Source organism: Drosophila novamexicana, unplaced genomic scaffold (assembly GCF_003285875.2).
Source record: "Drosophila novamexicana strain 15010-1031.04,08,12 unplaced genomic scaffold, DnovRS2.1 tig00002523-arrow-arrow-pilon, whole genome shotgun sequence".
Classification (NCBI taxonomy): Eukaryota; Metazoa; Arthropoda; class Insecta; order Diptera; family Drosophilidae; genus Drosophila; species Drosophila novamexicana.
In genome coordinates this window covers 32,076-57,212 of record NW_020825009.1, presented here as the reverse complement: position 1 = coordinate 57,212, position 25,137 = coordinate 32,076, and the positions used below count along the sequence as shown (strand labels likewise).

At 39.9% G+C, this 25,137-nt stretch overlaps 1 protein-coding gene across 2 annotated transcripts; it reads left to right on the top strand.

Moving 5' to 3' along the window:
• The first annotated feature begins 9,133 nt into the window (after positions 1-9,133).
• On the top strand, positions 9,134-23,217 carry LOC115769158 (rho GTPase-activating protein 26). 2 transcript variants are annotated; one of them, XM_030713857.1, is made up of 11 exons: positions 9,134-9,285; positions 9,353-9,526; positions 18,359-18,574; positions 18,645-18,716; positions 18,785-18,836; positions 19,817-20,103; positions 20,170-20,500; positions 20,564-20,669; positions 21,094-22,521; positions 22,724-22,803; positions 22,892-23,217. In XM_030713857.1, exons 1-11 carry the CDS (start codon positions 9,142-9,144, stop codon positions 22,990-22,992), a joined length of 2,991 nt encoding a protein of 996 aa, XP_030569717.1. In that variant the 5' UTR covers positions 9,134-9,141; the 3' UTR covers positions 22,993-23,217. The 2 variants fall into 2 exon arrangements, with proteins under 2 accessions (XP_030569717.1, XP_030569716.1); XM_030713856.1 differs by having other exon boundaries at positions 19,790-20,103.
• The last annotated feature ends 1,920 nt before the right edge of the window (positions 23,218-25,137 follow it).

The window sequence follows — 25,137 nt, the reverse complement described above, 5'->3', positions numbered from 1 at the left end:
AAAGAAACAACAAAATGGGCTGCAAAAGCGCTGCAACAAAATGAAAAGTTCATTAAATTTGGCTACACTATTACACACACACACACACACACACACGTATGTATGTAGGGAGCACATTGTCTGATGAACCCGAAAAATTACCGCTAATGTAAGTAGATTACAAAATAACCGTTGATTCGCTAGCTCTTTTCTAATGATAATTATCGAAAAGAAAAGGGAAACAGAATTATACAATTTTGACGATAGAAATTATAAGACAAGTGGAAAACAAGTGGGCATCGGACTTGAATGCCAGCAGTGGGCAGTGGGGCCCAGACATTGAATTCTATCTAATTTTTGGTGTCAATTTACACGCGTCAATCAAATGCGCGCACGCACACACACAGACACGCACGCACACACATACACACGCATTCAGTCAAACTGGAAAATAAAAAACAAACAAATAAAAATCAAATCTAGGCTACAATTTGACAAGCGCCGAACGACAACACACACATATGTATACACGCACACACACAGATAGACAGTCACAGTGACCATTTAATAATACCGGGAGCAATGACATATGAACATTCATCTTCCCCCCCCCCTCGCTCCGTCCTCCCATTTGTTGTACCCCTTAGCCCCTGCTATGCGCTAGCCCAATACGTCCATCTGTCCATTTGTCTAAACTGTCTTAACTGTCGCTCTTTCACTCTGCGCCAAGAAGTGACAAGTTATTTTCGTTTATTATTTTGACATGTTGTGCACTTGTGATTTACACACGCACACTTACGCATGCTTACACACGCACACACACACACGCACACACGCACACACTCACATGCTTTGCCGGCAAACGGAATCTAAAGATAGTCTTCGTTTGGTTTGACCGAAACATTCAAGCAAAATATCTCAAACAGAAGTTCAATGAAACTTTACAATTGTTGTTGTTGTTTTTTTTATTTTTATTTCTGTTGTTGTTTTTGTCACTCTTGTTGTCTTGAAACTTGGGAGTGTAGGTTGTTTTTATTTTTTTTTTTGCTTTTGTTTAATCAAGTCGTGTGCTTAGAATTATTTTTACCATAACTATGCCTGTGTAACTGTATTCATATTGCGAAATTTGCAAATTTAGTGAAATTGGATCCATATAATGCGATTCAAACTCATTCAAATAACGTAGCTTTTTTGACAATTTTTCTTGATCAGGCTCTCAACCTATATCCTTTTGCTGCCATTGGAACGATCGATCGAAAAGTATATTCTTGTATGGAAAACTTCTTTGGCTATTAAGCTATCTTGACCAAATTCGGGCTTTATAGCTAGTGAAGCTAGGCTCCCTATATATATGCTAAACCTTATCAATATCGCACATATATATATTATATACATAGCTGCCAACGGTCGAAAAGTAGGTTCTTATATGGCAAAATATTCCGTTTTCCAACATATTTTCATCAAACTCAGCATTTACGATGTATCTGTAAACCGTATATATTATATAACAAGTTAACTTAAGTCATGTAAGTACACAGTTATATATTTATATAATTTTGTTTATATATTATATTGTATGTTCAAGCAACAGAGATGATTTTAGTCTTCTACCCAAATCGAAAGGATTTCGTATTTATTCTGATCGTTAATGGTTTTATTTATGTACGCATCATCAATTCGCATAATTTTGAATAATATGTTGGCCAATACGAACTGACTTGGGCCAAAGCGTGCAGATCGATCAAAAGGATTTTTGCTGCTTCGCTTGGTTTGCACAGTGCCTTTTTCTCTCTCTGTCTCTCACGCTCTCTCTCTCTCTCGCTCTCTGTCGCTCTTTCTCTCACTCTGTGTTCATTCAGGGCTTAAGCTTGTTTCATACTGTTGTTGTTGTTGTTATTGATGCTGCGTACAGCTCGTTGCGCGTGTTGTGCATTTTTCATAATCACTTTGGCAGTGCGGCAACGCCCCTTTTTGCATTAAGGTACCGCTAAAGTTGTTGTTATTTCTTGTTTTTTTTTTCTGCTGTCTTACTTTTTTTGCTGCTATAATTTTTAAGGTTTGCTCTCTTATTTTACTTTTTGTATGTGCTTGCAGTTGTTGCTGCGTGCATGTCTGTGCCTCTGTGTGTGTGTGTGTGTGTGTGTGTGTGTGTGTGCGTGTTTGTGTGTGCGTACGGTATGTGTGCATTCCATAAAACGCCGCGTGGCGTTTGACAAATGACAATGACGGTTGACGGTTGACGGTTGGTCTTGGCTGGCGTTGCAGAAAGTTGGACCCAGCCCGAGGGCGGCTGCACTTTCGCAATGACTACGCAAAGAGTCGGAGAGGGAGCAGCAGCGGCAGCGGCAGCGACACTGAACAGAGCAAAGAGCTAGAGTCGAGCTAACGGTTTATCAGACGACAACAACAACGACGACGACGACGACGACGACGACGCGATGCAGCGATGCGTTAAGCAGCCGCAAACAGCAAAACAATATCAAGAATGCTCTATTCAAAGGTGCTGAGTTTGGAGATACTCTGTAATCGGGTTTAGCAAAAATTTAATGCTCGAAATTAGGCACACTCATAGACAAGCTCAATGACAAGTCATGCACTGCGTCATGCTAAGAGCTAAAACAAAGCGATCGCAGGCTAAATTACTGGCATTAGCCAAGTGCCTGGCAAAAGTAACTTGTATTATTATTGTTATTGACAATACAATTTAGCGTGGGTACCCTTATACCCAATTGGGCGCAGGGTATAAAATACACAAAAAAGAAACTAATAAGCAATGAAAATCAAGAAATAAACAAAGTGCGCATAAGACACAATAAATGCAGCGGAGGGTGCAAAATGTAAGGAGAAACAGACAGGGGGTGGGTCAAGTCGACTTTAACTTCAAGTTGGACTCCGAAAGCTGTGTGGCACTCGCTTAAATTGACATAAATACTACTTTATTAATATAACAAGTTAATATCTTATATAAATTTAATAAATTCTGGAGCAGCAAAAAAAGCTGCGATAAGCAGAAGAAGTTGCGAAAATGTTTCATAAGCTACTTTTTTAAAGGGCACAACATGTTCGTTGAGATATTGTTGCAATTGTGCAGGGTTTCAGTTTTTTCTATAACTACGACTCATTAACTACGTCTGTTGCTTGGCACTCAAACTGGAAACATCAATATCTACCGGGGAAACTCGCCACATTTGCAATTTGCATGCAAAGCGCAATAATGTCTGGAATTTACATTGTAGACGATTCGCATTTGGTGAGGACTGTTTTTAGATGCTTTTCGAGACGTAGAACTCAAAGCTCAGCCAGTGCATTGACTTGTTCTCTTTGTAAACGTCTGACATAACCCACTTAGGCCTAGTTTGAATAGATGATCGTATATCCACTCTCCATTCTCCGACTTATTAGTCATCGTTCAACATCATCATTATTTTATTTGTCATCTAGCAGAGCTCTGATCCGAGAAGCTTTCATTAGTTGTGCTTCATTTATAGAAAGACTTGAATATTTTTATTAATTCATTATGGTTCTTATCAATTCTGAAATTTGAATAGCTAAAGACTTATTTACTTCGAACAAATGCTAAATTAGGATTCATATATGTACATCCAAGTAATAATGGGCAACATTTTGCCATTAGAAATACAAGTCGATATGTGTAGGTTAATGTATTGGTTAATCAGTTGGTTATGTAAACAAAATTGCTGTTAAGTGACACGCCGATTAAATGTTGATAAACAAAGCGATAATAATTGCGTGGCAGCGCTTTATCAACGCTTGCTCAATCGATTCAAATGTATAATTAAATGTATTATAATGCTAGCCAGAAAGAAACCCGCAACGATTTATTTCCAACTCTCTGGATTGACTAACTTTTTCTCTATCTGTGTATGTTTGTGTGTGTGTGTGTGTGTGTGTGATAAATACGCTGAAATTAATGAAACGGGCAATAAAAAATGCATGCATAAAAAAGGAAGATGAAAATTGCATTTACTCGTTGGGCGTGCGCTGAAATTAATAATTTTGCTTTATGAATTTTTCGTGTAATTTAAACTGAAATTATGCAATTAATCAAGATCCGCGCCCGAGCCACAGAACTTGGCCAGCGGTGCAGCTTAGCCACAATCGGCACCGCTGGCCCTGATGTCATAAAACATCCATAAACGAATTAAGCTACTCTTTCTGCGATTCTCGTTGTTTTTGTTGTTGTTGTTGTTTGTGCTGTGGGCTCAAGAAGAAGCGTACAGTAAAAATAACGAGTAAACCCCCCCCAAAGATATGTGCATAATGTTAATGTAGGCCAAAATAAGAGAAATGACCTTAACCATGTCGAAAGATTTGTACCATGCCAAAACAAAACAAAAACACAAACTTAAAAACAGGAAAGAGCTGCGGCACGCCGAATACTTAATACCCTTGCAGACAGGCTCGTAAATGACAAGTTTGGTCAAGAAATCATGGAAAACTAAATATTTGAGAACAATTAAAAACTAATATTTCGACCTATACAGTTCGATCTATATGATATAGAAGTTCGATCGGGCCAACAACAACAATGCGAACATATGTAAAGGGAAATATTGATAGCTCTTAGATTGAAAGACTTTGCTATTGCAGTACATTATTAGATCGAATATGTACATAACACGCTGCTAGGGTATAACAAAAGACAACAACGACGCCAACGCCTCTGCCACAGACGCTGCCGCAGCGCTGCGCCTGCGCAATTGCTAAAACTGAGAGACGGGAAGGCTGAGGCAGAGCCAAGGGCAGTCGCTGCTTTCTTCGACGAGTTCTTTACAACAATTATACCCTGTGACAAGATGTACGCCGGGTATGCTTAGTACACAACTAAAATATGACAATATATTATTTCTATGTGCTACCTGTTTAGTAAATAATTAGATAGAAACTTTCTTTCAATATAACTAAACACACAGGCTTAGTATATCAGTTGTATATCTTATACCTTAACCCTAATTTATCTTATAAAAATACTCTATATATACTATACTCTATGCTCTATACACACAAATCGGGTCTAGCAATACAAAAGCTGCCTAAATAAGTGTATAGGGTATACAAAATTAGTTCCCCTATGCGCCACACATCGATTAATATTTCACAAAAACATATAGTTTTATAGGGTATTTTTTCGCCGTACTCCCACATTGATTTTTCTTCTTTTTGACTTGCCAAAGAATCGTTTGTTGCCCACTTCTTGTTATTGTTGTGTATTTATGTATGTATACATATGTATATAGACTCGGTTGGTTCTGCTTTTGAGATGCTGCGTATGCTAAAATCTGGATTTCGCCTCGGAGTTAGCCGTATGTGTGCGTGCCTGACCCATTTAAATGTTAAAAAACTTCTCTTGGCGCTGAATTTCATGCGTGTCCAGGTCGATGAAGGCAAATCCAATGGGTGAGACATTAATTGGTATTCGCTGCGATAAGCTAGGTCTTCAAATCCAATCTACACCAATAAGAAGGATAATATAGCTTAAGTCTGAAGTCCTGCATGGAATTATATTACAAAAGACATATAATTAATATTTGTAGGTTGTTCTGCCAGATTTCAGACAAAATGATTTAGATACTTTACCGAATTGTATTAATGGGAAATATTCCCGATGAAATCATTTAGTTAGCATCACAGAAACTTCTTAAGCGATATTTATGAGTTTATTGCCGCTATTGACACAACTTGTAATGCCTTGAACTAATAGTTAGAGCAACGCACAGCATTTACATGCTTATAAACTGAACGATGGAGATCATTAAACTCCGACCAGCTAGCAATTAGCATAGCGATGTGAAACAACAAATTAACGCATAATAAAACTGTTTTGACTTGGAAAAATCGGAAATCGTTATCAACGCATTAGTATTCACATCGATTGTAATAAATTCTAAAAAATCGCGTTGAAAAGTGCAAATAAATAACAACGTAATCAAGATACGCTGTATTTAATACTTAGGACAACGTAAACAAGTGTGCTCAAGTGGAAGATACCCTGTATCCAATGCTTGTTCTTATATATACCATACTTTTTTCATACTTATTAGGCGAACTTTTCTTCTTATGTCATATGCATTTTAATCAATTGTAACAATTCAATTTTCGTCTTACATTTTTTAAAAATTATTCGAAGGAATAACTTGGAGGAATAATAACGCATAGAAGGAGACATGTCCGAAACCATAACGTATATATCTTCTAAATCAGTATCAACAGCCGTTTGTCTGTCTGTTTCTATGTGAACTTGTCTTTTAGTTTTGAAACTTTCATCTTTAAACTTTGCATAGGTGCGTCTCTCTGTTGAAGGCAGTACATATGTCAGAGCCGGCCGAATCGAACCACTATATCATATAGCTGTCATAGGAACAAACGATCGAAAAGTAGATTCTTGTACGGCAAAGTATTCCGTTTTGCAAGATTTTTCATCAAACTCCAAAATTGGGAGCTTCACTATTGTCACATATCTGCAAAAGGGAAATGTATACAAAAGTATTAAATCTTTGGCTCGCCGAGGAAAAACCATTGAAGCTCAACTCCTTTGTTAGGTATAGCTATGATTATTGAGGGGTATTTAAAATGTAATTATTACTTAATTTAACCTTAACCTGTAAGCTATAAGCATTGGTTAATTAATAAGAAATCTATATATGGCTATATATAGATAAATACAAGCTTATAACAGGCATCTAATTGAAAAAAATCCATCTATATCTATATGAGTGTCTAGTCTCTTAACAATACTAACGCTTAACTGCACGCAATCTTTTACCAGATACGAAACTAACAAAAAAAAAAAAATAAAAAAAATTAAATAAATATATATATATAATGCATTTGTACATATAGAGAGCGGCTATTCGTTTTGCTAGTCTTTGCGGTTAACAATAAAATGCATTATTTTAGTTTTATTTTTCGATGACCTTGAATATACTAGCTACTAGAAAATAGCTGTAGTACATACATATGTACACTTCTATATGCGATATATATACAATTAGACTAATCGCTAACAAAAGTCGAAGAATCACAAATGTGAAAACGATTCATAATTTTATAAGCGTTGTTATAATAAAAATCCTAATAAATATGCATGAAAAATGTTTCGCTAGGCTGAGACCCAAACGAGAAATATTTTTTTTTTTTGTATTTTTATTTATTATTATTTTTACCCTGAGCCCATTAAAAATTGCTTAAGAGGGTATAAGGTATTTGTGCGTACGTATTTAACAGGCAGAAGGAAGCATCTGCGACCCCATAAAGCATATTTATATATATATATATTCTTGATCAGCATCAATAGCCGAGTCGATCTAGCCATATCCGTCTGTCTGTCGGTATGTATGAACGCAAGGCTCTCAAAACCTGTAAGAGCTAGGGGAAAATGTAGTGAGTACGTACTGCCCGGGCAGTACGAGTTTGTTTTCATTAATCGATAACTCGCTCCATTTCCAAGCAGTCAATAAAAATCGATATCGAAATGCTGTTTTTAGGCAAATCTCGTAAAATTTAAAAGCTAGAGACACCAAATTTGACAAGTAGCTTCTGGAAAAGTATATATATCAAATATCATTCATTCTATAATTTTCTATAATTATTTTTAATTTACTAGAAATAAATTGTTGGTGTGACAATCGAGCATAGGCGTTTGCAAGTGGTGCGATTTTTCACGGGTTCGAAACCTAGTGAGGGAAACATTTTCTTTCGTTTATCCACGAGGTGTATTTGGTGTTGGTAGAAGAGGGTGCAGGGTATCCCCTAGTCGGGAACTCCCGATTAGAGAGCCCCTTACTTGTTTTGGTTCGTAAATGTTCCGAACAATAAAACTTTCACCTACAAATCAGACACTAAATGAATTCGTATGAAAGCACCAAAGAAAGTTTAGAAGTTTTTAATTATCGGCAGACAATATAAAGAAATAAGAGAGGAGAAGAAGAAGAAGACGCAGTAGAAGAAACATAAGCTATTCTGAGCTGAACGGCCCACTCATTTGGTTTATGGCTTATTAAACTTTTTTTTTATGGTTTTTAATCAAAAGACAAGCTATTAAAAATTGTATGCCCATCAAAAGCTGACAGGCTATACGAACTGGCAGGCAGACGGACCATAAGCCATGCATATATATATGTATATATATGTGTGCGTGTGTGTGTGCTTATTGCCAGACATCGGACTTTATGGTTTAGTGTGGCTTATCAGCGGGCTTAATTGGCCATTCAAATCGCAAATATCCAGCAATACCTCAAGCCAGGTTCATCAAACCGACCGATTGGCCGTTCTATATGCATGCTTAAGGCGTCTCGACAGACATCGTGACGTTTTAATGACCATTGTCACACACTGGCATAATCGCATAATGCCGCAGATCCTGAATGATCGGATGGCGAATATTGTAAATTACATATGTGAAAAAGAAAGTGAACATACAGCTAGCCAATAAGCTAATAGCGGAGCGAAGAGAAATGTTTAATTAATGAAAGTGAAAGTGGGTAGGAAACAATGGCAAGGAATATGTGTAATGAGGATCGTAGAAGAAACTTTAATGTGTGTGCCAGCAAATGTAAACAAGAAAATAATAAGCAAAGCTATATCAAAATAAAACTAGCTGAAAGGACCTAACGCGGGCAAAGCCTAAAGCTAAATTATGCAAGTTGGCATTAGTTATATTTCTCAAATATTCAGCTAGAACAGAGACAAGAAAAAAGTTGAACCATAGTCTGGCATGAATAAATAGACATCCCATCTACGAAAGACGGCGATTTATATAACATACATATGTGTGTGTTAGTCTAAGCTTAATCACAGTCTTTTAATTAACTTAAAATATGCTATAATACGATTTGCATATGGCAAAAATGAGTTGATAAATCTTTGCCCCATATACATTTAACCTGAAGTTATCGACCCAATTTGAAAGCGAATAGATGGATCGCTTACGAATATGCTAACTCATTCAGCATAATTATAAATACGTTTCAAGTCGAAAAGTGCCTTTGTAGTCGAAAATATCTGACAAGGGCATGAACTTTAACGTACGATACATTATAGTCTTAAATTGAATGTTTTTTATAGTTTTGCACAGAGAGAGAAAACTTTACTAATTTGCTTTACATAAATATTATTAACTTTCTTGCAGTACTTTCCACACGTATGAAACAGTTGGCCATTCTGCTAAACGATTTCAACTTCGAGTGCATTGGCACTGCACAGACTGACGACGAGAACGTCATCTGCGAGAGCTTAAAGCGCTTCGGTGCGATCATTGGCACCATCGAGGATGAGCGCGAGAAAATGGTGGGTTGACATATTGAATGCCATATATAAGGACTCGGTTAATTATTTGTCATTTGGCCTGTTGTAGTTAACTCTGGCGGACAAACATATCATTGAATCGCTGGAGGACTTTCGCAAGAAACAAATTGGCGGCGTCAAGGAGAACAAAAAGAAATTTGACAAGAAGACAGAGAAGTTCTGTCAGTCGCAGGAGCGCTTCCTAAATATGTCAACCAAAAAGCCAGAGAACACGATACAAGAGGTAAGTGCACAGTAAAGCACAGCCCCAGGTCTTGAATTTCCCAATTTCATTTATTCACAACTGCCAGCAGACAAATGGAATCAAATTGTGCTCAACTTTTTCTTTTTGCCAAAATTGCAACTTGAAGTTATGCCAAAAATCTGGCCCAACCCCAACCAGCTGCCTTGGCTCTGCACTTGATCCTAGCGTGTCCCTCGGCTTGCGCTTGTCAGTCACCCCTAGAACCTACCCCAATGCCCCAACCCTTGCGAGCCCCAACAGTTGTTTTTCGTCTGGTCGCATTTCCACTACTTGCACAACGCATATAGAAGAGTTTTATTAGAAAAAAAGCAAAAAAACAGAAAAAACGTGCAAAGTTCCATGACCTACGTCAAATTGCATCAATATAATGTACAGTAGATACTCGAAAGAAACAACATAAAAGAAAAACTAGTCAATTCGCAGTCCGTAATAATATGAAAAAGTTAATATACATATTGTTAGAAGTCTATAAAAGTTCTTCAGTTTTATAATCTTTCTATTATTGCTACGATATTTCGGACTCCGAATATAGTCAAACAAAATGGAACACTCAAATAGTCCTTGAGGTATTCGGGCTTAGCCACGTTCCGAATTCCGATTCCGAAAGAAATGGTAGATAGGTAACTTATATCTGAAGATGTTGTTTCCCACTGGAATATAAACAAGATTTTATTGGCTGCGTATGGGTTTCCGACTTGCAATTCGGATAGGACTCTAATGCAATACTCGGAGCATCATAATGTTGTACTAAAAGCGTGTGCTTTTTAGATCAATATTAACCTGACACCTGCCCAAGAATATGAGCTTTAATTTTGATTTTGCACTTGCCGAATTCAATTTAGCCAGCCAGCAGTTGTGCTCCCTTAGCCAATCTGCACTGTACATAGTCTACGAATTCGTATACACATTGTGGCATGCAATCGTTGCATTTACTGCTGCTATTTACTCTGCCCTCTAGCGGGCTCTGCTGGCTGGGTGGATTGGACTTTTTCGGTTGGTTTGGCTGCCAACTTTAACTGGCACACCACATAATGTGTCCTTGTGTGTGTGTGTGTGTGGGTGTGGGCGTTTGGTTGCTACAGCAGCTACATGCGCAATAATAGTAAAAAAAAAAACAGTTTTCTTTTTGGCCACAAGTGGCCCACGTCCGCATCCCTGACCTGCCCCTGATCCTGATCCTGGCTGAAACTGACTATTACATATTGCCCCGGCCAGACATGCGCGCAGCGAGCCGCCATTTTGTGGCCAGCTCGTTTCCGGTCATGCATTTTAAAGTATGTACACTCTAAAAAAATACAGGAGTCTATTTGCATCAAATATTTTTCTCCTATAAAAACATCTTTTAAATTAATCAAAACTGCTGGCAAAACTTTTAAATGGAGAAACATTTTTATAAAGCAAAAGTTAGATATTCCAATTAGATAAACAATCACAGAGAGCAACAATTAGTTATATAAATTAGATAGTAGTTTTGCTTAAATTAAGCCTGTTGAAGAAATAGCCATATGGGAATAAGGACCTACCGAAAAAGTAATTGACCAATCGAATGTCTGTTGACCCAAGAACACCTTATTTTCTTTGAGGGGGTCAATATACTGGAACGTGCTGTGTGGTCGGTCACAAGTCCAATTTGTGGATCATCTGGTCCACTCGTGCAATGCTTTTGAACTTTTCAAAGTAAACACAATTAAATGTTTGCTCCTCTCGAAATGCGGCCAATGTAAACAGGCTGCTGCCTGCTGCTGGCCTCTGGTGCGCTCCGTAAACTAATGATGCATTCATCCCCAACCTAGCCAATTCCATGATGCCACATGCAGCGACGGCATTGACGCTGGGATGAGCCATCGGCATCGACAGCGCTTAATTGCATATTAATGTAATTGCTCCGCAATTGGCACGCGTTCTTGGAAAAACTAGCCAGATGCAAACGGAACTGGGTCGATTTTCAGTGCAGCATACTCATTCATGAAATGTTGCTAAATATATGGATGTGGGAACTTATTAATAGCGAATCATTCATTCGAATTTACTGTTAACCACAAATATACTTCTTTAATTATGTTGGCCATTTTGGCTGTGCAAATGACCATGGAGGAAACTAAACTATCGAATGTAATGGCTCACGTTGTTAAAGAGCTGCATGCACCAATAGCTGTCTGTACGTATAAACGAGTCGATCTCAGAACCTATTAGAGCTAGAGGTTTGAAATCTAGCTACTCCTTGTCACCGTGCAGTACAAGTTTGTTTACGAAAATCGATTACCTGCCCCGTTTCCAAGCAATCGATAAAAATCGCTACTGGAATCCTGTTTTTTGAGCAAATCTCTTGGCTTTTAGGAGCTAGAGATTCACCAAACAGGACATTTAGCTTCCAGAATAGTATACACAGATCAGGTATCTTTCATTTTACAGCTACTGCTGCCAAGAAGGTTCATGGCATCCCCTAGTTCTTTCCCTATGCCTTTCCCTTGAGCCTTAGCAGGCTAATCATTTAAAGTAACCATGGAGGGCTATAGTACTTACTCTAGCAATAATAACTAGCTCCCGTAGGCTGTAAAAGCTTTTAAAGCCTTCTCGAATGCCTCCCAAAGACATTAAGCAAATAAAATGACCATGGAGCAAATGAGCTAACAAAAAAAGATGTCCTGCTTTCTGTGCTCATGAGCTACTCCCATTACACTCTGTTTCAGAGTGTTAAATTAGATGCAATTTAATGCAAATCAATAAATATACCTTTTTATTTTTTTTTAATCCCATTAAAGTTACAAGGTTACAATTTACAAACCAACAACGAACACCTTAACATTAATGCCAACAACATTAATTGGCTGACCGATTCGACCGATTCGCGTTGCCCCCCGAAAGCTGGTCGTTGGACATGGTTAGCCCCAAATGGCTGGAACCGCTTGAGAAAAAAGGGGTTAAGCCGGCAACTGAAATCAATCAAATGTCTTTCCGGCTGCCCAATTGCCGGCATTTGTTTCAAACTTTAACTGTGCTTGCAGTTGCCAATGGAGTTGGGGCCTGGACATGGTGGGGGAAAGGGGTGTTTTTCTGTAGCTTTGTGTGCTGCAATGAGCGGCGGCTGTCATATTGATTTTCTATGCTTGGCATGCGTGTCACGTAGCCCGCTTTAATGCGGCCTCCACTAAGCTGGCCAGCACCGTCTGATATGTACCTGTTTCCATATCCTGGAACCCCCTGCCCACCCTTGGGCAGCCTTGCGACGGTTTCTATGCCGGCCGCTTGGACTGTTCTGCATAAGCACCACAATTTGTTATCAGTCACGCTTCGTTGTCATTGTTGCAACACCTTACACACACACACACACACACGCACACCCATCATCCGCAATCTCTACCCGCCAAAGGCATCGCCCTCTCTCTCCCTCTCTCTCTGTCTGGCACTCATTATTTTCCGCTTATGCTATGATATATTCTGCTTTCCTTCCATTATTTTTGTGTTTTTCCGTTTAAACATTTTTACGCTCTAAAGTTTGCTAATGCGCTTTTCCAACGTCTCCCAGAAGGGTTTAGCACGTAAAGCCTATTATGGGCTACTGACTGAGCCCAGCTACAGCAACAAGGGCTTAGAAAGTTATGCGCTCTTTATACACAATTTATTCTTACACTTTATAATATAAACAAGTAAGAGGTTCTAGTCGGGAGCTCCCGACTAGGGGATACACTGAACCCTCTTCTTCCAACATCAAATGCATACATATATTCTATTTTAGAAGTTATATGTCAAGTTTGGTAACTCTAGCAAATTCTGCCATCAAATTCTTATCTTTAGAAAATTGCATTAATTTGCCTGATAGATTTCTAGCAAATACTTTATTTAGCTTTTCATCTGGACTGTCTTTAAGTAACTGTACTTTATGTTTCTTTGACAACCCCCCAGGTTTTTCCGACATCCGGCTGCCGCCCGCCCGCTCGTTAAGGTAATGCGTCGTCTCGCACAGAAGTGAATGTGAATGGGATGTGAATGTGAATGTTGTCTGTGCCTTATCAAATTTTACTCGTGCAGTTTTTCGTGGGCTGCCGGCTTTTGTTAGATTGTCAGCCCAGAAGGGTGCGAAAATGCGTCTTGGGTTGCCCGGTGCGGGTGCCGGTGCCGGTGCCCGGTTCTCAATGGGGGGTTGGGTGGGGTCGATTATTGGGTGGTTGTGTGGGTCGTCTACCAACTGGAATAGCATTTTCTTAAGCTGCTGCTGCAGGTGCAGGCATCTGTGCGCCGGCTTGCGAACATTTTCTCTGGCAAATTTCCGTTTTGGCAGCAAGGCAAAATAAAAGGAAATTGTTGAATAAAAAGAAAAGCTTTCGCATTTGCTTTAGGGCTACCTTTCGGGAGCTGCCCACGCAACATCCACTCGTAAATGTCAGGATTGGCGCACATTCGCGCTGGACCCCGGCTAATTTTAACACACGCGACAACAACAACAACAAGTCTGCAGCTAGGATACAGCTTGCGTATCTGTATCTATAGCTGTCACTGTGTATTTTTATCCGTATCTGTATCTGTATCTGTTCTGTATCCGTATCTGTATCTGTATCTGCAGGCACAATAGCAGCTATCATCTATATTTAGTTACAACCACGTTCGCCGGCCGCCAAATGTGGGCGAAAAGTTCAGACAGTAACAAAAATATTTTTGGCCCACGCAAAAATGCCAAAGCGATGCGCTTCTGTTGAGGGGGAGGTTGCGGGTTGTTTCCAATTCACGTACATACAATACATATACATGGCCGAGCGGCAAATGTACATATATATAAAGCTGACATTCCAAGACAGCAAAGCTTTCAAGCACAGAACGTGAATTAATTGCGCCTTGAGCCGCCTATCGATATATTTTTAAATCAGAATTGTGTAAATCGAGTAAAGTGATAAAGTCTTATGTAAATATAAACCAATATCTAAAAAATCGCTTAGTTATTGTTGCATCTGATTTGTATTTTTATACAAAGTTAATAACTGCACCAAAGTTGAAAGTTTTCTTAAAATGTTGTGTAATTGATATATCGATACATTTGAAAATAAATTAAATCGATAAGTGCACAGCAGTCGATTTTGCCAGAGCTTTCGTGTGCTTTCCACAAGGGAGAGAGAAAGAGAGAGAGAGAGAGAGAGAGAGAGAGAGAGAGAGAGAGAGAGAGAGAGAGAGAGAGAGAGAGGGAGAGGGAGAGGGAGAGGGAGAGGGAGAGGGAGAGAGAGCGAGGTCGCGAGCAGCACATTGTGCTCAAAAGTATGCTACATTGAGTGTGTGCAGCTGGTGCCTCTGTGTGTGTGTGTATGTGTGTGTTTTGTGTGTGCGGCCTGCACTGTTTGTTATTGTTGACACAAACGACCCTTAAATGTCGTTTGTTGCAGTTACTAAGACTTGCGGCAGCAGCAACAAGACTTGCCACACTCTGGCTGCAGCATTTAATTTGCCACTTTATTAAGTGCCACACAAGTGCGAAATTGTTTCCTCATATTTGTTATATGAGGTTTCCACTCTGCCGACTAGATTGCTCTCAAAGTTGCACAAACAAACGCATATATTATCAATGTACATGAGTTAGATTCATTCGTGTGCGTTAGAAGTTATTTCTGCTCTGTCTCCGCATCTTCATTTCTCTGTCTATAAGCCATTCACAGTTGAAAGACTGTTATTCGTATACTACTTGTAGCGCATAAAACAAAACTGGCAATTCCTAGTTTTCTTAAGTTATTTACAGAATCTTTAGCCGAATCTTGGTAGCCCAAAATCTAAACGAACCGAACCACATTCAAAGAAAAAGCTTCTTATATGTAACATCATTTCCGATTATCTTTCGTAGGACTTTTAACTAAGTATAGAAGTTCAAATATTTCGTAGTCAAACTTTAAGAGGAATGTATTTTAATAATTCTTTTTTATTTATACTAAATATCTTCGAGGATTCCACTTCACTACATCTTAATTCATTTTAGTATAAAAAAGTAATGACATACAGAAATATATAAGTTTATTTAAGAATAACTATAAATGAACTAAAACCAATTCAATAACAGAAGAGACAACCAACTTCTTTTGTGTTATTCAGTCCAAGCAACTGTTAACATTTTAAGTTGAAACGGAATCTGTTCAATAACAAAACCTAGGTTTGTGGATGTAAAATGAAAAAACTGGTTCACAAGCTTAACCTGGCTAAAGCTAGATATTGCAATATTGCAAAACTTAACTTCGTAATGAGCTAGAAAGCACATATACCCTGTTATTTGTAAAAAATGCTCAGCTGGGTACAAAAGGAGGCTAGGAAAAGCGCAGGCGCTCTCCCACGCACAGAAGGGCACAGCTGCCGCTGGTCATGGAGCTAGAGCTGGAGCTGGAGCTGGAGCTGCTGGTGTTGTGGACGAGCTGTTGTTGTTGTTGTTTTTCTCGTCACGCTGTGGCCGATTTTTTGGCAATCCAATGCGAAATACTCAGCAGCGGCTACAACAACAACGAGAGCAACGAAATTCGCGCAGCATTTTCGTGTGCGCGCCGCACGCTCAGCTTCCATTGTATGGGTGCGTGCGTGTGTGTGTGTGTGTGTGTGTGTGTGTGTGTGTGTGTGTGTGTGTGTGTGTGTGTGTGTGTGTGTGTGTGTGTGTGTGTGTGTGTGTGTGTGTGTGTGTGTGTGTGTGTGTGTGTGTGTGTGTGTGTGTGTGTGTGTGCGTGTGTGCGTGTGTGCGGCAGGAGTGCGTGGAAAAAACAACTAAAAACTAAATTAAATCGACACGCAGCAGCAGCAGCCGCAGCGCCAATCAGTCCAGCCAAAACTAATGTCCAAAAAACAACTCACTTGAAATTGACCAAAAATTGATAAGAAAAAGACAAAAAAAAATATGTGAATATATCTCGAGAGAACGTCAACAAATAAATAAATGCAAAACAAGGAAGTGCGTTCAACATATTAAGTTTTTGTGTGGCCGCCTAAAAGCGTGCTAAAAAAAATTCCATAAAAAAAGAAAAAATATTCGCAGCTTTCGCGAAACACAAACAACTACTCATAGGCGTAGCCCTTGGCTTTGCCTGTTTTTTAGTTGAACTAAAGTGCACGCTTTGGTTATTTAATTACGATTTTTAGAATTTTAGAATAATTCAAATTTTGATTTAACTTACGCAAAAGTGACGCTAAGAGAACTGTCGCGCCTTTGCAGCAAAGAGCTCACATTCATTTGAGAACATGCAGTGCGCGGCGGCGGTTTGCATTTGTGGTAAGTGTCGTCGCTAAGCAGCAATTGCGTTAATCCTGCAAGCGTCGCAAAATATTATTCAAAAAAAAAAAACCTAGCCCAACCGCCTAATCAAACGCTGTTGTGCGCTCGACGAGCTTGCCAGTGTGTGTGTGTGTGTTTGTTTGTGTATGTGTGTGTGTTTGTGTGTTTGTGTGTGTGGGGCCACTAACAGGTGTTTGTGTGCCACTGAGTGCAGCTCAAAAAGAACACGAAACATTTTTTTTGTTCATATAACAAATTTTAACAACAACTTTGTCCTTTCATCGACTCGCTCCTGTTTTATTAATAATGAAGTGTTTTTGTGCCCAAGAGATAGCCGAGATATTTAGGATAACATGAGAGTCAAGATATTCATATTACAGTTAACATGCATGTTATCTTATATTACAGTTAGTTAACATGCATATTATCTTGTGTTACAGTTAATATGCATGTAAACTTATGTTACAGTCAACATGCATGTTATCTTATGTTACCGTTAACATGCATGTTATCTCATATTACAGCGTTCGTTTTAAATCTCAATTTTTAAGTGTTGATAATTCATTTCCACAATTTAGAGCAAATGTAATCAAATTGTTGTAAACTATATACACGGAACTGGCTGCAGTTGATATTTCTAATGATAATGATAAGCATTCTTCTATTAAACCATTTTTAGATCTGTGAAAATGTCTGAAAAGAAAAAGAGTTTAACCTAACAAGTCTGTTTACACTTCTATAAATAGTTCTATAAATCAAGATTACCTTAACATTTTCTAAATATTTGCTGATACAATTCGAAAACTCTAGGCTGAAACGTCAAGAAAGGGGGCTAAATTGAATTTGCGTTCGTTGATAATGCCGACTTTTTGGCTAGTTATTTCCGAAAAAATCTGTAGTTAGTTTTTGTGACATGTCGAATGTAAAATGTCATATCTTATTCCGAATTCCATAAAGGTTAAAAACTGTCAAATGAAATTTTGCGTGGGTTCTAGAGATTTTGCAGACGTCAGATGCTTCCTACAAAATTGTGTGCACAGCGATTGCATATATGCGTGGCCAGCAGCATAGAATATCAAAGTTCAATTGAACTTGAAATCCAATCTGCATAAACACACACACACACTACTACGTATTTGTATATATATATATATATATTTATATGTACATAAGGAAGCTGCGAAATGCTAAATGTCATTTGTTACGTGCAAATGCGTCGGAAATTTTGGCGGGAGGGGTCATTGTGTGTGCTTGTTGTCGTTTCAATTTGGGCAAGTGAAAAGTTTGGCCAACTTATGTGTATGTGGGCGTAGACGTAATTAAAACACCTACACACAGACACACAATGACACCTACACACACACCTATGCAGCCATAAACAGACGTAAATGCCGGCCGGAAAGGTCAGAGTGCAACACTTCCAATTGTCTCTCTGGTCAACTATAGTTGTAGCATATGAGCATAAATATTATATATATATATATATAATATATATATTTAAATAACTCCATGAGTATTTTAATACCAACGAATATCCGTTTTCGCCTCTTCTTCTTCTGCTCCTTCATCATCATCGCGTTCGTCAGGCCGATGCCAGTTTGGGCATGCATGAGCGCGAATACATTCAGGAGTCGCTCAGCTATGTACTGCGCATCCAGGAAGTGCAGGAACGCATCAAATTTGAATTCGTCGAAATACTGCTGGCCTTCATATCCGGCTGGCTGGTGTTCTATCACACCGCCCACGAGCAAGCCGAAGACCATCGCGACTATCTGCAGGATCTGAGGCACAAAGTCCAAAAGGTAACTCCATCTACATCCAAATTGCGAAATAATTTTTTTAAATTATTTTTTTGTGTACATTTCTTAACAGACTCGCGAAAATTTTGAGGAAGCTCGCGAAAAGGTCACTGAACTAAAGACCAAGTACATGGAAAAGCGTACGGTAAGTCATGGCTTAGAATACATTGTCAAAATGTTAGAAAAGCTTTAATTTGTCATTTTCATTCACAGAAGTCCGAGGAGATTTTCACCAAACGCGGTTATTTGTTTTTGATGGAAAAGAGTGAGTTTTTTACTGTGACAATCACATAAAATATCGGCAAAAGACTAAGTCATTCGCAATGAGGCAGCATGCCAGTTAATTCACATTTTAACTCAGCTAAAAAACAATATTGCGGCACATTACAAACAGAAAGACGATTGTCAAGTGTGGCACGTCTAGCATTATAGCATTATCAAGAACCACGAAAGGGCTTACACGTATTTGCAGAGATCAAATCAAGCTCATGTTAGCTAACAGAAAGTAGAAATACGCTTTGATAAACAGGAACATTGAGGAAATAACTGATCAAATAGCGATTTTAATTGAAGATCTACTGCATTGTTATTTGCAAAGCAAACTGCTTGTCAAACTGCTTGGCAAGCAAACTAATTGTCGAAAGTGAATTTATCAACATGTTAAACTGATTGTTAGCCTTAGGGGAAACAGAAGCATTTATTTTAATCCTGCCAACTCATTGCCAATGACATTAGCTGTGAGTCATTTAAATGTTAAATGTTGTCTTATGCTTGTTGCTTAATTCAATCTAACGATAAATGTTTTGCTCCTCCCTGTTTACCCGTCTATCGAAAACTATCGAATCGGCCCATTAACGATCTATTTTTTTCGAAATATTAACAACAACCCGTCTTTTGCACTAACGCACTGCCAATAATTTATGGGTCTACTCTTATTGTGTGTATTTTTGTTTTCTATTTATTTTCTACCCCCAAAAATTTTTTTTTTACAAAAAAACCCCCTTTGTATTTGGGAAATTCTATGATCTCTAATCCGTGTGCTTTCGGTATCAACTGTAATTGTGATTCTGCAAACCAAAAATCCACCCAACAAACCAACCAAACAACCAACACCCAACCAACCAACCAATCAATCAATCAATCAATCAATCAACCACAACCACACACTGATATCAACTACCTGTCAACTACAATCTGCAAACTGCAAACGATTCTTAGGTTCCCTTCTGAAAATCTCACTTTTAGAGCCCTTTAAAGCAACATGGACGAAATACTATTGCACATTCAAGAAGCAAAAGCGCGAATTCACAATGCTCCAGTTCAATCAGATGAATCACAGCTTTACGCGACCCGAGGCGCGTGAGGACGAGAAGCTGACACTGTTCTCGTGCCAGCGTCGGGCCTCCGAGTTTGAGAAGAGGTTTTGCTTCGATCTAACATTCAAGGAGAAGCCGGGCATTGTTTACACATTTCAGGCGCTAAGCGAAAAGGACCATCGCTCCTGGCTGAGCGCCATGGATGGCACGGAGCCGGTAAGCATAACCCCAATACAGCACTCATCATTCAATCATTCAAACAACCTCAATCGCTTGTTGCAGACATATCTGGTGCCCGGCAAAATGAAGGCCAGCGAGGCCTATCAATTGGACGAGACTGGCTTTATATTCGTGCGCCGGTGTATTCAAGTTCTGGAGGGCCGTGGTCTCGAGGACGAGGGCATTTATAGAAAAAGCGGCGTCGGCACTAAAATCAACAAACTGCTCTCCCTCGGCATGGAGCGCAAGGAAACGGATGATGTATTCACCGATGACAAATATCGTGATCTCATGGAGAGCAACACCATTGCCAGCGCTCTGAAAATGTATCTGCGCAATCTGAACGAGCCCCTCATGACCTATCACTATCACAGCGGCTTCATCGAGGCAGCCAGTAAGAGTTCACACTTTATAGACCTTATGCCCTATTCATGCCCGTCTCTCCTTTCGCTCACAGAGAAAGAGAGCCTCAATCAACGCGTCAACGAGGTGCACAAATTAGTCTACAAACTGCCGCAGCCAAACTTTGAAATGCTGGACATGGTCATCAGGCATTTGACTGAGTGAGTAAACCAACCTGCATATATCTCTAATCATTAGAGAAGGAACTTGTTTCTATTGGCGATACAAATCTTATTTGTCTACGGAGTCATTACGAAGCAAAGTGGTTCCATAGGTTCGACTCTTTAGATTTGGCTCGTGAGTCCAGTTTTTCCCATACATGAATCAAGATATTGTTTGGAACCTTAGTTCCTCCTATTTTTGCCTATTTTCAATTGAATAAATCTGCTTATTTTAAGACAGTCTTCTAAACTAGTGGCTCCTCAGTGAAAGACGAAAACCCGTGTCTAATCTAACATTATGTTTCGCTTATTATATGAAGCATTCTTGCTCTTGGCTCGTGCCTTCTTCTATACGTTTATAAATTCAGCATAATTGAAACCTGTCAAGCAAATTAATAACCATATTGCTTCCATTCGCTTTCAGAGTCTCGCGCAAGTACGAGAAGAACAAAATGTCTGTGTTCAATTTGGGCGTGGTCTTTGGGCCGACCTTGCTGCGTCCGCTGGAGGAGACGGTCGCCGCCATACTGGACATCAAGTTCAACAATATTGTTATCAACATACTCATCGAGAACTATGAGCGCATCTTCAAGAATGATCCAAGCAGCGGAGTTGCGACTGCAGTGAATGCTGCTGTTACCGCTGCCAACCTGCATCCCAGCAGCACCAGTCCGCCGACAAGAATGCCGCGCGCCTCGCAGGTGGGCAAGGCTGCCTCGACGGGCGGTGGCAGTGTCAGCGGCGGCGGCGGTGGCAGTGTAGGTCGGAGCTCGATGTATTCGCCGCAACAGAAGGTGTACCGTGTGGTGGCCAAATCCAATTATCCGGAGCCCACCATGTCCTCCAGCTTGCAGAATATTCCAAATGGCATGATCTATGCGCATGGGCCGGCCAGCGCAAGCAGCAGTACTCCGCCAAGTGGCGTTACCAACAGCAGCACCAATGGCGGAGGCACTGGATCGACGTTGACGGTTTCAGCGCATGCGACAAATGGTGCACGGCCTGCCCAAATGGGCAGCATGAAGAACCTGCACGCCATGACGCAAAGCGACATCAGTGGACGTCGCGGCGGCGGCGGCACTGGCACAGATGCGGCAGCTGCCGTTTATGGCATACTGGGCGCCGGCGCCAATACCAATGGGGGCGCGGGGCTGCAGGCGCATCATGCGACGCCGGCAACAGCCAGCAGCAATCTGCGACATGCCGATTATTTAATGGCCACTGCCACGCCAGTGGCACAGTCTGCATCCAGCAGCCATATTTATACGAACGCCAGCAGCAATCGTCTCAGCCTAAACAATGTCTCCCCGCCCACGGCCGCCATGCGCAAGGAGCGCCAGCTGCAGACCTCAGGCAGCAGCAGCGCCGTCGTAGGAAGCGGCCCTCAGCAGCATCCGCCCGTGCAGCGCAGCCACTTTGGCTATGGGCAGGCGAAGCACTATTCGCCCGTAGCAGCCGCCTCCACATCCAGCTCCAATGAGAGCGTCTGCGATTCACTCTCCTCCAACAATGGCCTGGTTGGCGGTGGTGGGGGCGGAGTCGGAGGCGGCACTGGAGGCGCGGCTCTAATCTCTGGCGGCAGCAGTGCCAATGTGACGCGTCTGTTGAACGCGCGCACCTCTATTGATTATCCGCCAATCACATCGCAGGCATCGTCACTGTCCACGCTGCTTGGCTCCACCTGTGATGATATTGTGACGGCCACCGCGGCGCCATCCATGATCGGTGGCAGCGGCCTGGGGAACCTTAGTGGCAGCGGCTCCACCAACGAGAGCGCCGACTATGCGCCAACCAAAATGCATCGCAACCGTGACATTAACCAAATCAAGCGGGATCTATCCGCGGGCACAGCGTAAGTTCATATTGTGAAAGCAGCTCCAAAAAGCATTTTCTACAACTTTTTGTACTGACTTACTGAGCGTAAATCGAGTCTGTGAAGAACAAAGAATTCAATTTAAACTATAGGCGCTTGAGCCGGGCAAAGCCGACTAATCTAATGTAACTCAAACACCCAATTAAGATCATATTTACTCTTATTTATTATCTCATTGCAGACGCGTTCGTACTTTATATGCCTGTATGGGTGAGAGCGAGGGCGAGCTATCCTTTGAGCCAAATCAGATTATAACCAATGGTAAGCGCATGATATATCCAGTGGGAATCCATGTGTTACCAATTGCCAATTGTAATACCAATAACTAATTACTAATTCAAATTTTCAGTGCGCTTCTCACACGAACCGGGCTGGCTGCAAGGCACGCTGAATGGCAAGACGGGTCTCATACCCGAGAATTACGTGGAGCATCTGAAGCCATACCACTAGAGTTGGCATTTTGTTAATGCCGCTCTTAACCCGATACCCTACTCCTCCGTCTCCTCTACCCGTAACTGCGTTTAGCCTAGTATTGTAAGTTCGCATTAGCCTAGAGCTCTGCATAGTTGGGGCACCATCCAAAATCACAACTGTAAAATTGTATAAAAATGAAACTGAGAGAGGAAACTGCAACAGCGGCGTAAATATAACTGATGCTGAAATGGGTATAGTTATGTCTATGTATATGCATATATATATATCAAGTATATATATAAATATATATATATATATATATATATATATATATATATATATGTATGCAGTCTGCTTATTCTATTGTTTAATCTTAATCGTAGCTTTAAGCCTTATGTGAAGTGTTAAGTCTAAGCCATAAAAGCCACCAGTTTACTTTAGTAATTTACTGCAACCAACAACAACAACAACAACAACAACCACAACAACAACAAACAACAACAAATGAGATCGTTACCAATCTTCATCTAATTCGTCTTCGAATTTTAATTGCTTGATCAAGGTAGTCTTAACCCACTCAGCCATTTAGAGAGGATGTGGATTCTTAATGCTTGCCACTGCATGCTTCAAGACTTCCTTTTGCTTCACTGTGAAGACCTGATTTTGTTCTGAGCCTCAATCCAGGCTAAACAGTCCTTTCATTATTAATCCTTACCATTCCTTCCCGCTCGTCGTCTCCCACATCTCTAGTTTCTGCCGATTCATCTGCAGCCTTTCTCTCGTCATACAGTTTCTTTTGTTTCCAAGGTATAGAAATGAGTCTGTTTTACCCACAAAAGGATTGCGAGATCTTTCATTCCTGATCAAGGAACCTACGATATGCACTAGCATATGAGGAAGAGGGTTTGCAGACGCCGAATAAGGGATTCATCTTATGAGAGAGTTACGAGTCCTCCTTAATCGTTTGGTCATCCCCAGAAAACATGTTCTTGATTGCATAGCTAATGTCCGGAAAGAATACTCATTCTTGGGTATCAACTGGTCCTTTCAATGCAAGCACAGATTTCTGTTGATCCACATTGATCAAACCAGCAGCACTATCATATCGGAGAATTACAGTTCCCGAGCGTTGATCTGAAGCAATGCCAAAGCCAATCATTTATCGTTCTCACAGCTAGTCTTGACCGGATCGAAAAGAGCCGGAAGCGATGGTCCAACAGTTTCTCTAAGTGTGATCAGATCAATTCCTGATACAGTACCGGTCGACATAGTGTTTCTGTACGAGGTCCTTTCGAATGTTAATTCTTCTGTCAAGGGTTTTTTTTTTGCGAATTGATAAAGGAATTGAATTATCGTCCTGGGGGGTGCGTCTCCTGGGATTACGTCTGCCACTACATAAGGACGTAGACTCTCATAAGTTACCGAAACGACTTTAGGGATTGTCAAAGGAGGTTTTCCTGGATTGTGTTTCTATAAAGTAGCTTCAACCAAGCTTTAGCTTGTTCCGAGAGGTTCGATTTACCAATCAGAATATGAAATTGTATAAAGAATTCAAAGAAAGGGGAAAACTTTGTTAAAGTTGGCGAACGAGACGCACAGAAAGCGGCAAAGCTGAGAGTAAATTAATCGATATGCAACTATAACTATAACTATATAACTATATGCTTACCCTATATATATACATATATATACTATGAAATAACATTTGAAAAGTAAAGAAAAGAACCCCCAAGTAACGGCAAAAGTTATTTAATTTATTGTTGTACGCTTGTATTTGTTGCTTAATTATAAACAAAACTTTTTTTTATTTGTTTACCTTTAAATGTATATAATCTAATTAATAATGGAAAGCAAGAAATATGAATATACTTAGCTGTAAATTGTACACATTTGCACACACGAAGAAGGCAAGCGAAGAGCTGCAGTTAAATATATCAAATCAAATAAATATATATGTATACATATGTATAAATAAATATATATATATATATATTAAACAGAAAATAAAACACACACACACACACACACACACACACACATACATACAGAACAACAACAAAAAAATACCCATGTTGTAAAGAACAACATTTTTACAAGTGAAAGTAAATCAAAAGCATATGCATTTACTATTTTGAAAACAATAAAACAACTAAATATGAGCGAAAAGATATTTAAATTCAA

Coding starts and splice junctions, on each gene's coding strand:
- LOC115769158 (XM_030713856.1), top strand. CDS start 9,142: ATGAAACAGTTGGCCATTCTGCTAAACGATTTCAACTTCGAGTGCATT. Junction 18,717..18,784: donor AGTACATGGAAAAGCGTACG/GTAAGTCATGGC, acceptor TTTCATTCACAG/AAGTCCGAGGAGATTTTCAC. Junction 18,837..19,789: donor TTTGTTTTTGATGGAAAAGA/GTGAGTTTTTTA, acceptor AACGATTCTTAG/GTTCCCTTCTGAAAATCTCA.